The following is a 16,468-nucleotide window of genomic DNA, read 5'->3' on the forward strand; positions in this document are numbered from 1 at the left end:
GGTGCTGGTTGCCAAAAAGCCTCCAAGTGTTTTAATGAAGTTCTTCTTTAAGGTAGGCTCAGGCAGAAAAGCATATGTAATCAAAGTTTAAAAATTATTATTGGTCCTGCGGTTTATGTGTGTCTGTAAAACTACTGCTTGTAAAAACGACAACAGCAAACATGCAGTGTGTTCTGTGAATAGGATCAGACTCTATTTACCATGTTACTTTAAAAAATGCCTACTATACAGTGCTTTGTAGCCATGCGCACTTTTTGCCACACCACATGACTCTTATAATTGTTATATATGATCCTACCTATATACTGTATATGATCCTGCTTATATACTCATAGGCTGGTTCTGGGAGGCCCACAGGCAGATTTATCCAGACAAAGAATTCTACATGGGTTCAGAAGAGATCTGTCCTGTTGAAGTACCTTCAACCTCTGATTTTTTTAAAGGTGAATTGGGTTTTTAATAGTGCAACTGTATCTCACAGCACAGCAGGTGAACACTGCAGCCTGAAGGAGAACTATGAGGTGAGTGATTTCCACTCATCCTCATAGTTCGAGCCGATGTGTGACAAAGAAGCTGTCACACGTCGGCTCTATTGATCAGGAAGTGAGCGAACACATACCGTCGCTCGCTCCCTTCCCGATCATCTCCCTGCAGAGTCACGGCTCCCCGCAAGGATTCCCCCCCTCCCAGCTCCGATCCTCCAGCGCTGACTGGAGGAATGGACGGGGAGGGCACAGCTGCCTCTGCCTCTAGATAGGGGTAGGAGCAAGGCATTTATGGTAGGAGTAGGTGCAAGGCATTTATGGTAGCAGTATTTTATTTTAAATGAGTGGATCCTCAGCCTGGGGTCCATTGTGGGATGCTGTGCTGTGACAGAGCTCCATCCATATGTGAATTGCTGGTACAGCTCCCTTGTGTGCCCTGTAGTGTTTCCGGAGCCAGATTGTGATGGTCCAGGCACCTCTACAGTACTTGTAAGGAAGCTGTAAGCAATGCATGTATGGATGGAGCTCCCTTGCGGCCATTGCCCCACCTCAAGCTGGCACTCAGCACCAGGCACCAGCACCTTAACAGAAATCCTGAGAGCAACTATGAATTTCTCTGAGAAGGTTCCACTACCTAGGTGACATTCTTCTAACCAAATAAAGATAGGAAAGCTATTCTCTGTCATCAAGAAGTAGCCACATTCACATTAACCAAGCTTAACTGGTTGATAAATTACAAGAAAAGCCAGCTTTGCCATCTCAGACTCTAATATACCATGTGCTTACTTTTTTTTACAACCCTGGGACAGTCACCTTTCAAGGGAAAAGCTTCCAGTCTTGTGACCCAGAGTGAAAGCAGCCTTATTACTCATAATTTGGCATTCACAATTCCACTAATAAGATGGGCTCAATATCAGGCCATTCCAAATAGTCTTCCTCTATAAGTGAATCTGGCCCTTCCCGAGCAGAAGGTTATGTCAAACATTTTAATATACAGGGCAGCATTCTGTGCCCTTCAGGCATTTAAGTAGGAACTAGTTGGAAAGTCAGTAATGCTGAGACTGGGCAAAAAGACAGCAGTTGCCCAAAAAAAAAAAACTACGGGTTGACAAGTACATACTGTATGATATTTAAAGGAGAACTATGGGGTCAGTGTTTTTCCCCATAGTTCTCCTTAGGGTAACGGGAGGACACAAATTAGCGTCCCCCCGTCACCCTAAGCTCAGTATACCGCGAGCTACAGCTCGCGGTATACTGAGACGCCGCACCTGGAGCGGATCCCGACGTAGATGACGGGATCCGCCCAGCTGCGTGAGTGACAGCTGGCTCTGCCTACCTAGAGGCAGAGCCAGCTGTACCCGTCCCCTCCCCCGTCCGTTCCGCCAGTCAGCGCTGGCAGATCGGAGGGGGGAATCCAGCCCCTCCCCCTGTCACGGCAGAGAGCCGTGACAGGATCGAGAGGTGAGGGAACCCGGTATGTTTTCCCTCACCTCCCGATCTACTGAGCCGACCTGTGACATTCTCATTGTCACAGGTCGGCTAGAACTATGAGGTGAGTGGAAATCACTCATCTCATAGTTCTCCTTTAAGAAGTGGAAGCAATTTTCTCCTGCACTCAGATGAGTCTTTGTGCTCTTTTATTTCTCTACATCTTAGGCAGTCAGAATCTATGTGCAGATTCATGCTGGTGTGGTCAGGTTGTGTCTAAGTTGATTTTATTCCAAAGGTGATATTTAAAGTGACACTAAACTCAGTTAAATATTAAAAATGCATTCAAGTACCCCAACTATTATCAAAAATGTATCTTATTTGTGTATCAGTTCGCTGTACTTCCTTCTGGAGGGTGGCTACTTTTGTCACCCATGGTTCCTGTGTGTTGTAAAGACCTCTGCCTCTAGATAGGGGTAGGAGCAAGGCATTTATGGTAGGAGTAGGTGCAAGGCATTTATGGTAGCAGTATTTTATTTTAAATGAGTGGATCCTCAGCCTGGGGTCCATTGTGGGATGCTGTGCTGTGACAGAGCTCCATCCATATGTGAATTGCTGGTACAGCTCCCTTGTGTGCCCTGTAGTGTTTCCGGAGCCAGATTGTGATGGTCCAGGCACCTCTACAGTACTTGTAAGGAAGCTGTAAGCAATGCATGTATGGATGGAGCTCCCTTGCGGCCATTGCCCCACCTCAAGCTGGCACTCAGCACCAGGCACCAGCACCTTAACAGAAATCCTGAGAGCAACTATGAATTTCTCTGAGAAGGTTCCACTACCTAGGTGACATTCTTCTAACCAAATAAAGATAGGAAAGCTATTCTCTGTCATCAAGAAGTAGCCACATTCACATTAACCAAGCTTAACTGGTTGATAAATTACAAGAAAAGCCAGCTTTGCCATCTCAGACTCTAATATACCATGTGCTTACTTTTTTTTACAACCCTGGGACAGTCACCTTTCAAGGGAAAAGCTTCCAGTCTTGTGACCCAGAGTGAAAGCAGCCTTATTACTCATAATTTGGCATTCACAATTCCACTAATAAGATGGGCTCAATATCAGGCCATTCCAAATAGTCTTCCTCTATAAGTGAATCTGGCCCTTCCCGAGCAGAAGGTTATGTCAAACATTTTAATATACAGGGCAGCATTCTGTGCCCTTCAGGCATTTAAGTAGGAACTAGTTGGAAAGTCAGTAATGCTGAGACTGGGCAAAAAGACAGCAGTTGCCCAAAAAAAAAAAACTACGGGTTGACAAGTACATACTGTATGATATTTAAAGGAGAACTATGGGGTCAGTGTTTTTCCCCATAGTTCTCCTTAGGGTAACGGGAGGACACAAATTAGCGTCCCCCCGTCACCCTAAGCTCAGTATACCGCGAGCTACAGCTCGCGGTATACTGAGACGCCGCACCTGGAGCGGATCCCGACGTAGATGACGGGATCCGCCCAGCTGCGTGAGTGACAGCTGGCTCTGCCTACCTAGAGGCAGAGCCAGCTGTACCCGTCCCCTCCCCCGTCCGTTCCGCCAGTCAGCGCTGGCAGATCGGAGGGGGGAATCCAGCCCCTCCCCCTGTCACGGCAGAGAGCCGTGACAGGATCGAGAGGTGAGGGAACCCGGTATGTTTTCCCTCACCTCCCGATCTACTGAGCCGACCTGTGACATTCTCATTGTCACAGGTCGGCTAGAACTATGAGGTGAGTGGAAATCACTCATCTCATAGTTCTCCTTTAAGAAGTGGAAGCAATTTTCTCCTGCACTCAGATGAGTCTTTGTGCTCTTTTATTTCTCTACATCTTAGGCAGTCAGAATCTATGTGCAGATTCATGCTGGTGTGGTCAGGTTGTGTCTAAGTTGATTTTATTCCAAAGGTGATATTTAAAGTGACACTAAACTCAGTTAAATATTAAAAATGCATTCAAGTACCCCAACTATTATCAAAAATGTATCTTATTTGTGTATCAGTTCGCTGTACTTCCTTCTGGAGGGTGGCTACTTTTGTCACCCATGGTTCCTGTGTGTTGTAAAGTAGCCAACGCTCCAAGCTCACTTCTTGCAGAACTGCACGGAACGAAACCGTGCAAACGTTAACATACGTTTGCGGCTAATACTATAGCCGGAAGGTGCGGAATCTGCCCATAAAATCGCGCTTGGACTATTTTGCGGGAAGAGTCTGAACAATGCACAATGCAATGCATTGTTTTTTAGGTTTACTGCGGTTCCGCGTGTATTTACGTGTGGAAAACTGCTCATATGTGAATGTAGCCTAAGGCTTTATGCAGAGACCTGCTAAAAGTGTAACATTGTAGTTCGCTCTCATGAATATAAATAGGTTTTATGGGGTGGAGTGGGACAAGACCAGTGTGTGTGAATGTAAGAGTGTATGAAAAAAATGTCCACACAGAAGCTTGTTTTGATGTTCAAGTTTTTTTCAGAGTGTTTTGTTCTGTCTTGTACTGACGCTCCCCTCAACCTGAACACATTTCCAGGTTAGATGTATGCAGATAAGGCAGATCTTGTGCGGCAAAACATATAAGAATAAATATGATGCTAAGGTTACCCGGGGAAGGATACATAAAACAAAAAAAAAAGTAACTGCATTGGAAAATGGAAAACATAATGTTTCCGTTGCTCAAAAAGAAATCATTGATAACAACTAGCAAGCAACACTATGACACTTAGGGGTCTATTCACAAAGCTGCCGAAGGATCTGGCCGTAGCTTTGGCCGATCCTTCGGCTGGCTTCGGCCCCAGGACCCCTTCGGTTCAGGAGAACCGAGGGGGTGCTGTACGGGCTATTCACAACAGCCTGCTTCTGACAGCTGGGCGGAGCCAGCCGTGATCTTACGGCTGGCTCCGGCCACTTTCAGAGAGATCAGCGTCCCTGGTTGCTAACCAGGGACACTGATCTCCAAACATCTAACTCTCCCTGGCGCCCCGGGAGTCTCCTGCAAAATTTGCAAATTGCAAATTGAAATAGCCAATAGTAAACTCCCAATGCTTTTGAATGGGAATTCGTCTTTTTTTTTTTTTCTGTTTTCTGACATGCTCGTGTCAGAATAAAGGAAAAAAAAGACATAGCGGGTTTCTCTTCTTGGCGGCCAGGAGCGGGGGCTCCCAGAGCGCCCGGGGGATTTTTTTTATTTTTATTTTTTTACAGCAGCAGAGCCGCCGGACAATAGGAAACTATTGGGCGGAGCTAGCTGTCACTGCTAGCTCTGCACAATCGTTTTCTATTTACTTTTTTCTACTTTTTTCACTCTTTTTCTGTTCTGCTCGGTGCCTCTGAGGGACCGAGCAGAACAGCCGAGCCAAATGCCGCTCTGCGGCATTCGGCTATTCTCTCACTGCTTTTCGGGATCTTTCAGAATAGCCCGAACAGCAGTGAGAAGCCTGCCGGAGGTTCGGCTCAGCCGATCCAGATGTTGGATCGGCTGAGTCGAACTCCTTCTGCACTTCGGGTCAGCCGAACATGCTGAGCATGTTCGGCTGATCCGAATCCACACGAAGCAAGCCGATGTACGGCTGATTTCAGCCGATATACGGCTGAAATCAGCCGTACCAGCCTGAAGTGAATAGCCGAACAGTGTTCGGCTCACTTCACTTCTGATCGGTCATTCACTCGGCTGCCCTCGGCAGCTTTGTGAATAGACCCCTTAGATGTTTTAAATAGTATTGAAACTTAATTCCCAAGCATGGATAATTCAAGAAATTGGAGCTATAAAAAAATTAGGAATTTTTGATCCCATTCAAATTCTCAATAGTATGTGTTTAAGGATCGCATAGCTTGGAACACTAAATGTGTGATACATGTCATTCTATGTCCTTGCAATAAATTATATATTGGATGAACCAAAATGAACTCAGAATGAGATTGTGAAAACATTTTTATAAGATTAGATGCAAACATAAAATAAACATCTCTTTTTAAAGCATTGTAAGGAAAAATATATGCAAGTCACGCCAAGGGAACATTTTGGGGAAATTTGAAAGATTCACAGATGACTGTAGAGGAGGAAATTATATTTACAAAATGTCAAGGGCTGAGTCCGGACTAATAAATGAAAAACGCTATCACCAGCAAGACTTAATAGTGACATAAAGCTCTTTTAAAATGGGTAAGAATAGATATGGTTTATGGTGAAATAAACTGGGCTGTTTTGTTTGATTTGTTGGATGCACTCCTATGAAAACTAGATGATTACCCTTTTTATGTATTTGTTATTTAAAGTATTACTAAAGGTGTTAACTTTGAATGAAAAAAAAAGATTTTGGAGGCTGCAGAATTTACATCAATATTTGTGTAAAACCATGGTATCTATTTCATGAATGTTGCATATTGGGCATTACATGGAGTAGTAAAAGGGGGACTTAGAAGTTTAGTGTGCGTACAATTAAACATTTTTTTTTCTTTATGAGGGGATAGAAAATGATGGAAACCAAACTTTTACAGTTGTCACCTAAAGAGGATTTACAGGGCACATCTTCAAATGACAACAATGTTAGTGACAGCTATCTAATAGAGGAATTTCCCTCACTTTATCGAGAGTTCCTCTCATGTTCTATTGTGTCTCTAGAGCAAGAAGTAAGGGAAATATACCCCATGGGACTGTCTTCTATGCAAAATGTTAAAATGTTTTGGCTATGCATACGCTTTAGACATATTTTCAATTGGATGTTTTTACACAAATTAGATGTTTTTCTAGCAAAACACCAACTCTTTACAATCTTCTTCATAACCAGCAATGTGCCATCCTGTCCTCTATTTAAAATGAATTATAGAAATGCAGAGAAAATGGACTGCAGTATAGAAATCCAATTTACATGTTAAGATCTCTTCTTATAATGGCCATTATTTTTTGTTTCGTAGTCACAATGAATGTCTTATCATACTTCTGCACCCAGTGACTGGACTGATTGTGCAGGAAAGTGAACTGCCCGGGTGAGTTTACTATATCCCATTTTTAAGAATACAATACAGTTTATGCGGTTATATCATTCCTGCATTTCATTTTTCTTACTCAGATCTGAGATGAGTGCTGAGACAGGTAGAAAGCGCACCTCTAATCTGTCCAGTGAGAACTCTATATACACCATGGTCCCTGATGCCCATCCAGATGGCCCCGGCATTAGGGTAAGCTTTGCCTATATGTTACAGTGTGTAAATAATTATGACAGCTCATAGCTGATGCTTTGGTATAATAGTATTAGTAGTAGTATAGTAGTAGATAGATTTTGTGCATCCTAAGACGTATCCCAGATATAGTCCCTTGAGGACTAATATAATCAAGCACTGGTTGACACCAGCAATAAAATGTTAACATATTATTCTTTATTCTGTTTCATCAAAATTATTGAACACGGAGCTATAATTCAGTTCACCCAAAACAGGAATTTTAGTTTTTAGTAGATATAGGGGAGTTAAAGTGACATTAAAGCCTAAAATCCCCCCCTCCTTGACCTTACAATACAGAAATGAGCATTGCTGGCTCCCTTGTTTTTACATTTATAATCAAGATGTTCTGCTTTTAATTTTGTAGTCTAGAGTACTGTATACACAGGTGTGAACACTGTTTTTTTGGATAGCAAGGCTAGATCAGGCATAGCTAGTAAAATACAGATGGTGGAGGTGGGTTATTTTTTGTGAGATGCTGTGGGCAATGAAACAGGTTTTTGTTTTTTTCCCGAAAGCCATCTCGACCATCCAAGAAAGGAATCGCCTTTGGGAAACGCTCTAACTCCATGAAAAGGAATCCAAATGCTGTAGTCACAAAGATGGGCTGGCTGTACAAACAGGTGAGTCAGAGGTAACACCAATAAAAAAGGTTTATGAAATGCACATTAAATTTGAATAGGCTGGCTATCATATATAAAGGTATCAACTTATTATTTCTGCTTTCTTGTTTGTACCCAGTTGATATTCATGTTTGCCACTTTTTTATATTTGACAACATCCTCCATTACTGCACATAGAACTATTTTTTTAAATGTAAACACCTGATATTGCAAGTTAAAAATGTTTATAAAGGCATGGCTAGAGTATCTTGAGTTCCTGGGCCAACCAGGACTACCAACAGACCCCCACACAATAATCCCGCTGACCACCACATACCAAAGAAGAAAGGCAAGCTACCCAGACAATTCATGGGCAGAATGAATCCAAAGCTCCATTCCAAATGCCCTAGGAATGTGAGCTAGAAGATCCATAAAAACGTAGTAAAAATAAATAATGGCCACTAAAATAATGGGCAGGGCTGCACTCTCTCTTTCTTCAGGGAACCTTTCAAATGCGCTGTAACACAGAAAGCTGGTAGCTAAAACTACTACACTATACCCTAAAACAAGCAGGAGCAACATACTGCTGGGTTCTCCCTGCTCTGTTGCTGAGGAATGATGGGAAAACTGAAACACTTAGAGTTCGGTAAGACCTACCAACTTTTCTTGTTATTTTTGGTCTACTGGAAGGGGTGCTGTTGAACAGGCACTCCCTAAACCCGCTAACTAACTTCCTTCTGAACCATGGGTCATCATGACACCCATATCAAGGTGACTCAGGGTAAACAAAAGAAATGCTGGCGCGATCCCCCATTTGATGGATTTGCATGTGGAGTTGGACAGGAGTGCATGACTGAACCAAGCTTGATGGCCATACTTGTAAAATGTCCTGGACATGGATGTGTGAGGAGAACAAATCTGGAGCTCCAGGATTTCATTATAGCTAATAGCGAACATAGCATACTTATACCCATTTTTTTAAAACTTTCCAATAGCACAGCTAAACAAGGAAAAGACAGAAGGAATCAGGCCACATCCAAAACCAATTTGCATAAATTCTTCACCCTAGGAACCTCTGCCAAAAATTGCATACATTTCTTCCACACTTACTGCAATCCACTTTACCAGGGTGGTGAACTTGTGCAGAGACAAAAAGAAATAAAAAACTCTTAAGTCTCTATAGAGCAAACTTTCTTTCCAGTGCATCTAAGTGTACTTCCCTGGTGTGGAGCATCATATGTACCTACTATATAGCACCCAGCTCTCAGGCCTACATGGTCGCTTTTATGAGGATGGAGCATACTCTCATCTGTCCCAACTAACCCTAATCTTAGAAAGGCCATCCTTTTCTCTGGGAATCCAGCAGCCTTTGTTCTTGAAAATAAGAAATTCAGGGAAACACAGAGCCTTACACTTAAGGAAACATGGACTGTCCCTCATGTTGGGCCTATTTATGGATATGGACCTGTTCCACTTGGATACTGGTGGTGGAGACAACTTACAGACTTTTTACACTAAACCCCTGCCTTCAAACGGCCTCTTCTACCTTTTAAACAGGAATGTACAGGATTCGGCCTGGCACGTGTGCCCTCTTTTCTTATAAACTTTCTCCAGACAGACAAGGACCTTCTCTCTGCTTGGAGACTTTATATCTTCTACTCTCAATCAAATACTTCACACCATTTTTCCTAACTTTCCAAACCTGTGTTGATGCTGCAACTTATCTCCGTAAGACTTGATGCTCTTCTTCTGGTCCTGCCCAAACTGGGTAATTTTTGTCATCAAGTGCATACTGTTATTCGGAAATTCACTGACTCCCCGATTACCAAAGAGCTGTTTTCTCCCACAATGACTCAATTTCTCTAAAATCCTACAAACCATCAGTTTTAATCCATATGGTTAATTCTACTTGTAGTATAGCTCTATGGAAACAACCCTCCCCTCTGACGGTGAAACATTAGCTGGATCGGGTAAATGATATTAAAACCATAGAAGACCTGACTAGTTCCCTCAAGGGCAGGGAGATTAAATTCTAACCTGGTCTACCTAGTATTATTGGTTTAAGCTTCACTCATCAATTAACCTTGCCTACCGTACTTACTAACCCTCCACCCTCCTTCCTACTCTTGTCACTGTCACTTCCTATACATGCCAGTCCTTATGGAACTACCCCCATTACTAAAACTTATCTTCCTGACCTGTATGTAAGGACCTTCCCCCCCCCTCCTTCTCTTATTGTCTTTTCTGTCTGTCTTCAGCTTCCCCACATGTCTTTGCCCTCTACACATGTCAGGCATACCAAAGTATAGGGGATTTTTTTCCCCCAGCACAGCTCGGGCAATGGTGTTTTTTCCAACTCCTATTCACTTTATAGAGCATTGCAGTCTCATGTTTGACTTTCTTTCACACCTACAATGTTGTATTTGTTGTACCCTGTATTTGTTGTAGCCTGAATACATTGTATAGGTTACATACATTGCTACTCTGTTCATTAACCTGTTCATTAACCTGTACAGCAGCCTGCCTTCGATCTTCCATGTATATAAACGCTTTGGCCGACTCAAAATCTTAAATATCTATTTAAACCCTCAACAGAACCAGGACAAAAAGGTTTAGTTTACAAAAAAGGTCTATTGGTGTAGAGAAAACTGTGTGGACATGGATAAAAAACTGGTTACAGGAACGTTTCCAAAGAGTAATGATCAATAGTTCATTCTCTAAATGGACTAAGATTGCCAGTGGTGTGCCCCAGGGCTCTGTCTTGGGGGTCAATGTTTTTTAACTTTATTTATGAAAGTGAGGTTGTAATTAAGAGTTCAATTTCAGTGTTTGTTGATGATACCAAATGATGCAGCAAAATAAATTCGGCACAAGATGTATCATCGCGACAGGAAGACCTACTGTAGATACAATAGTGGGGTGGGCAGTATCTTAGACAGGAATCCTCTGTACCCTGAGGTGGTTGCACTTGTGCTAGTGTGTGCCCTCACTTTTTAGCTAGTTTGTAGTATTTCGAGGGTAGGGAGTTCAAGTAAGCCGGCAAGAAGCAAGTCATGTTTATGAAGTGCCTCAAGTATAACAATCCGTTTCAGCAGAGATTTAATTCATAAGGAATGTTCTTTCTTAAGGCGGGAACCATGGTAGATAAAGACGCAACGCAGGACTCACTTTTAAGCCTACCGTTGCATGAGCGGGTGAGTCTCGTCATCTTTGTGATTTGCCAGGAAATCGCTGATAGACTCAGTAATCACCTCCATAAGAACAGCATTGTCATTGATGCTCCAGGAAAAGGAGCTAGTATGTCTACGAGCATGGACAAGCGTGAGGTGTATGGGAGCATGATCAGACAATAGCTGTAGGCTTATACGAGAAGTGAGGGTCACATCCAATAAAGACAAAAATCTAACCAACAAAAGGATCCGTGAGCAAAAGAATAATGCGTGAAGTCTTTATTGGAGGGATGTAACACTCGCCACACATCTACCACTCGTAGTCGAAGTAAATGACGCTTAAAAGCGGTTAATGAATCGTAATAAATAGAAGACTTACCCGAGGAGTAGTCAAGTCGTGGCACTAGAGCCAGGTTAAGGTCACCTCCAATCACCAAGTTGTGTGAACTGAATTCCTCCAAGGCGGAGATTAGAGAGGTCAAGAAATGAACTAGAATTAGGAAAATAAACATTGACTAGTGTGTAAACAATTTCTTGAAGTTTAATTTTAAGAATTATAAACCTAACCTGAGTATCAATCCATTGCTGCAAAACCTCTGGAGGACAAGACTTATGAAAGGCCATGGAGACCCTCTTGGAGCATGAGTGAGCATTAGTATTGTGGAACCATGTGGGAAAATACAGGTGAAACTCGAATAATTAGAATATCGTGCAAAAGTTCATTTATTTCACTAATGCAACTTAAAAGGTGAAACTAATATATGAGATAGACTCATTACATGCAAAGCAAGATAGTTCAAGCCGTGATTTGTCATAATTGTGATGATTATGGCTTACAGCTCATGAAAACCCCAAATCCACAATCTCAGAAAATTAGAATATTACATGCAATCAATAAAACAAGGATTGTACATAGAACAATATCGGACCTCTGAAAAGTATAAGCATGCATATGTACTCAGTACTTGGTTTGGGCCCCTTTTGCAGCAATTACTGCCTCAATGCGGCGTGGCATGGAAGCTATCAGCCTGTGGCACTGCTGAGGTGTTATGGAAGACCAGGATGCTTCAATAGCGGCCTTCAGCTCTTCTGCATTGTTCGGTCTCATGTCTCTCATCTTTCTCTTGGCAATGCCCCATAGATTCTCTATGGGGTTCAGGTCAGGCGAGTTTGCTGGCCAATCAAGCACAGTAATCCCACGGTCATTGAACCAGGTTTTGGTGCTTTTGGCAGTGTGGGCAGGTGCCAAGTCCTGCTGGAAAATGAAGTCAGCATCCCCATAGAGCTCGTCTGCGGAAGGAAGTATGAAGTGCTCCAAAATCTCCGGGTAGACTGCTGCGTTGACCCTGGACTTAATGAAGCACAATGGACCAACACCAGCAGATGACATGGCTCCCCAAATCAACACAGACTGTGGAAACTTCACACTGGACTTCAAGCATCTTGCAGTGTGTGCCTCTCCATTCTTCCTCCATACTCTGGGTCCTTGGTTTCCAAATGAGATGCAAAATTTGCTCTCATCAGAAAAGAGGACTTTGGACCACTGAGCAACAGACCAGGTCTGTTTTTCTTTAGCCCAGGTAAGACGCTTCTGACGTTGTTTGTTGTTCAGGAGTGGCTTGACAAGAGGAATACGACATTTGAAGCCCATGTCCAGGATCCGTCTGTGTGTGGTGGCTCTTGATGCACTGACTCCAGCCTCAGTCCACTCCTTGTGAAAGTCCCCAACACTTTTGAATGGCCTTTTCCTGACAATCCTCTCCAGGCTGCGGTCATCCCTGCTGCTTGTGCACCTTTTTCTTCCACACTTTTCCCTTCCACATAACTTTCTATTAATGTGCTTTGATACAGCACTTTGGGAACATCCAACTTCTTTTGCAATTACCTTTTGCGGCTTTCCCTCCTTATGGAGGGTGTCAATGATGGTTTTCTGCACAACTGTCAGGTCAGCAGTCTTTCCCATGATTGTGATTCCTACTGAACCAGACTGAGAGACCATTTAAAGGCTCAGGAACCCTTTGCAGGTGTTATGGCTTAATTAGCTGATTAGAGTGGGACACTTTGAGCCTAGAATATTGCACCTTTTCACAATATTCTAATTTTCTGAGATTGTGGATTTGGGGTTTTCATGAGCTGTAAGCCATAATCATCACAATTATGACAAATCACGGCTTGAACTATCTTGCTTTGCATGTAATGAGTCTATCTCATATATTAGTTTCACCTTTTAAGTTGCATTAGTGAAATAAAGGAACTTTTGCACGATATTCTAATTATTCGAGTTTCACCTGTAGTTGTTATGCATCATAAGCAGTTTATCAGACTTAAAATGTGTTTCCTGGAGAAATAGGACATCAGTTCTACATTTATGGAAATGATACAGAATCTGACTCCACTTCTAGAGGGCTAGGGTTAGACATTGGGCATTTAAGGGGAGGAATCCTATTATAACAATCCCTGACATTAGGATAGATAGGTTCACCATCTCAAGAAATGAAATGAATGAAACTGGAACTGAAATGTAAAAGGGTAGATAGAAAGAAGAAAGGAAAAAGGAAGGAAGAGAAGATGAAATAGACAGCATAACTACCAAATTTGAGTGTGCTTGTAACCCCGCCTAGTGGGGAAGAGCAAAAGTGCAATAACAGTCAAATACACTAATTAGGATATCCCTAAATTCAAAGAAAGAAAACAGTGCCAGACAAACACTGAGCACGGAGAGTCCTAGGAGGGGGTCACTGAAGTCATTAGTGGGGCTCCCACTCCCAATATAAACATTTAACAAATATGATTGTTAGCATTGTATTCATTAAGCGGCAAACAATTTAAATTGGGTAATTTGAATAAAAATAGTAAAACGAAGGCAGAGGTCTCACAAAGAAAACAATCCAGTGTCCAACCCGGACATTACATGAGATCCAGGGAGGTGGAAGGTAGTGATCAAAATGAAGGAAAAGACATGGGAAAGAAAACATAGTGTCCGTTAGTGGGAAAACCATAGTGAGTAGAGTCCAAGTCCAAACGGGAAACTAAACTTGGAGACAACACTGAAAATGTACATGGAATTAGTTAACTGAAATACAGGTGGAAACAGTAGCCAGTAAGGCCCAATCTAGTTGACATCTCAAACAAATGACAACAAAAGTCAGGTGGCAGAGGAAGAGCTGGGTTCGAATGAGATTTATTTCTTACCACAACATAGCTGCCAGTCCATGGAGGATGGAAGACCAGGCATCGATGGTTTCAGAGAAAGCTTGGAAGAGACACCTGAGGCAGCTCAATTTGCTTAAAAGATTTGGGAAGTCTCCCAAATCTTTAAAGCACAACTCTGGGCAGAATTTTTCTTAACCCTTGCAGTAACCCCCGCACTGCAAGGGTTACGTGCTCCTTTTTGTCTAGGTGCTAAAAAGTTATACTCTCCTCATCCTAGGAGCCGGTTTGCTCCATAGCAACGTTTTAAGGTCCCCTAATTCATCATGTTCTATACACGATGCCTGGACAGATACTGGAGAAGAATAATTTCCAAATCCCGGCCCAGAGTATGATGAATTCTGACAATTTGTATCTCGTTGTGTTTTGGTTGTTGTAAAAGTTGCTTGAAGATGGCCAGTGCAGCTGAGCCATTTAGTAAAACAAGTAAGCACAACTGGCTGATAAAATTGCAGTAGTGAGGGAGGGTCAGAGTGGGTTCAGAACTGACCTTGTTCCTGGCAAAGGATAAATGTAGTTTTAACAGACAGCTTCATTTGAGGCAAAGATGACATAGCTTTTTGAGGCAAAGATTACATAAAACAGAGGTGTGTATTCTTGCACAATATTTAACTTGCAGTTTCAGAGTCTTTGCAATAAAAAAAAAAACTGTAGCTGTACTTTAAGTTATTAACTTCATGTTACCTATTTCATATGTATTGTTGCCAATGCTGTTTCCATTCATACAATGTCTTTTGATTCATACCCAATGTATACAGGCCATATGTGTCGTATGATGCCACCTCTGTGCCTCAGTCACGTCTTTCTCTCATATGTTTGTCCTACCTACCTTCTAAGTTAAGTTCTAACTGTCTTTATCAAAGTACATGACTTTTGTCGCTTTCCTTTTGATTGTTCCCGTCTCTGTTGTCTGCAGGCCAGCTCTGGAGTAAAGCAGTGGAACAAACGCTGGTTTGTCCTTGTCGATCGTTGCCTCTTCTATTACAAAGGTACATAGCAATTGGCTTTGTTCCAACACCTGCCTAGTAATCTAGTGGAAACTTATTTTTATTGTCTGGACAGATGGCTATAAGAACTCTACTCCCATCTGCTACTTGGTCACAGTTTACCTATATTCAGACATGGAGAAAGGGGGTTTAAATAATTTATTAGTGTTGTATTGTTTTGTGTGTTCCAGTGAATTTACAAAAGCCAATTTTTACATGCAGGCATAAAGGTGCTGACATTAACTCCAAGAGTAAATTTTAACTTTGGTAGGATCCATCAACAGCATAGTTTGAAGTATTCTTCGGCAGTGAAAGAGTTATGTTAGGTGTATAACCAGTGCTTTGTTGTGACATATGTTACCCTCCCATGTTTCCTCACTGTAGAATTGATCACTCTTCACAACACACTCTTCTTCTCTTGTGTATTCTTACAAACAAATGTGTGTGTGCCTTTTGTCACCAAATAATTTATTATCAGCAGTCTTCTCTCCATTTACTGTACTCTCTGTATGTTCTGTTTACATGCTATTGGTTAGGTTATCTCCGCTGGTGTCTGATTGTAATAATTTCTCATTTCCTTGTGTAGACTTTATCATCTTAATACATTTCACTCTGCACTTTTCATATTCAGATGAAAAAGAAGAAGGGGTTTTAGGAAGCATCCCCCTGTTAAGCTTTCGTATCTCTCCTGTTCATCCATCGGATAACATCAGCCGTAAATATACTTTCAAGGTCAGTAAACTTTTGGTAGATGTAGATTTCCACATATAAACCAGTGAATGTGATTATTTTCCCATATAATATACAAGCGATTTTGCCTTCTGCACAGTGATGTAACAAGAAATGGTTATATTTTATTGTGCAAGCATAACTTAATTTAAGCCTACAATGTTTTATTTGAAGTATATGTTCATACTTTTTAGTAAGATGTGTGACTTTCTCAGGTTAACCAGGCACAATTGAGATGCTATTTAACCAATGTACTTATAGATTTATTTTCTGTTAGAAGAGGCACTTTGTTGTTTATAGCAAACCTGTGTCAGTTATAAATAAGCTGTAACAAATAACTGACAGCATAACAAACGTTTTCATTATATTTTTCCCTCCAGTGCAGCACAGTGCTACCTTAATATGTATTCAGTTCTTTATAGCTTAGAAGACGCATGTCTTCCTGCTCCCATCCAAGAATGTATTACCTGCTGACCAAATGATCTATCAGCAGGCCCATGTATTTTTACATGGGGGATGGTGGTGTCCTTATAGCTATGTGACTAGAGACTATTAAAGTAATTTTACTGTTGCATGAAAACATGAGCTGTTAGTGGTTCCTGAAGACCTAACTCTGGTTAGGACACAC

The 16,468-nt window shown here is 41.9% G+C and overlaps 1 protein-coding gene across 5 annotated transcripts in view; it reads left to right on the forward strand.

The window, feature by feature from the left end:
• The first annotated feature begins 6,844 nt into the window (after positions 1 to 6,844).
• Positions 6,845 to 16,468, forward strand: part of PLEKHA6 (pleckstrin homology domain containing A6) — a 116,493-nt gene continuing 106,869 nt past the window's right edge. For all 5 annotated transcript variants that reach the window (XM_018576821.1, XM_018576822.1, XM_018576824.1 and 2 more), the window contains exons 1-5: positions 6,845 to 6,912; positions 6,996 to 7,104; positions 7,662 to 7,766; positions 15,042 to 15,114; positions 15,743 to 15,843. In XM_018576821.1, the coding sequence (XP_018432323.1) occupies positions 7,003 to 7,104; positions 7,662 to 7,766; positions 15,042 to 15,114; positions 15,743 to 15,843 (381 nt within the window). In that variant the 5' untranslated portion in view covers positions 6,845 to 6,912; positions 6,996 to 7,002. The remainder of the gene's footprint in view (positions 6,913 to 6,995; positions 7,105 to 7,661; positions 7,767 to 15,041; positions 15,115 to 15,742; positions 15,844 to 16,468) is intronic.

The sequence above is a fragment of the Nanorana parkeri genome, unplaced genomic scaffold (assembly GCF_000935625.1).
Source record: "Nanorana parkeri isolate BGI_ZX_2015 unplaced genomic scaffold, ASM93562v1 scaffold77, whole genome shotgun sequence".
Taxonomy (NCBI): Eukaryota; Metazoa; Chordata; class Amphibia; order Anura; family Dicroglossidae; genus Nanorana; species Nanorana parkeri.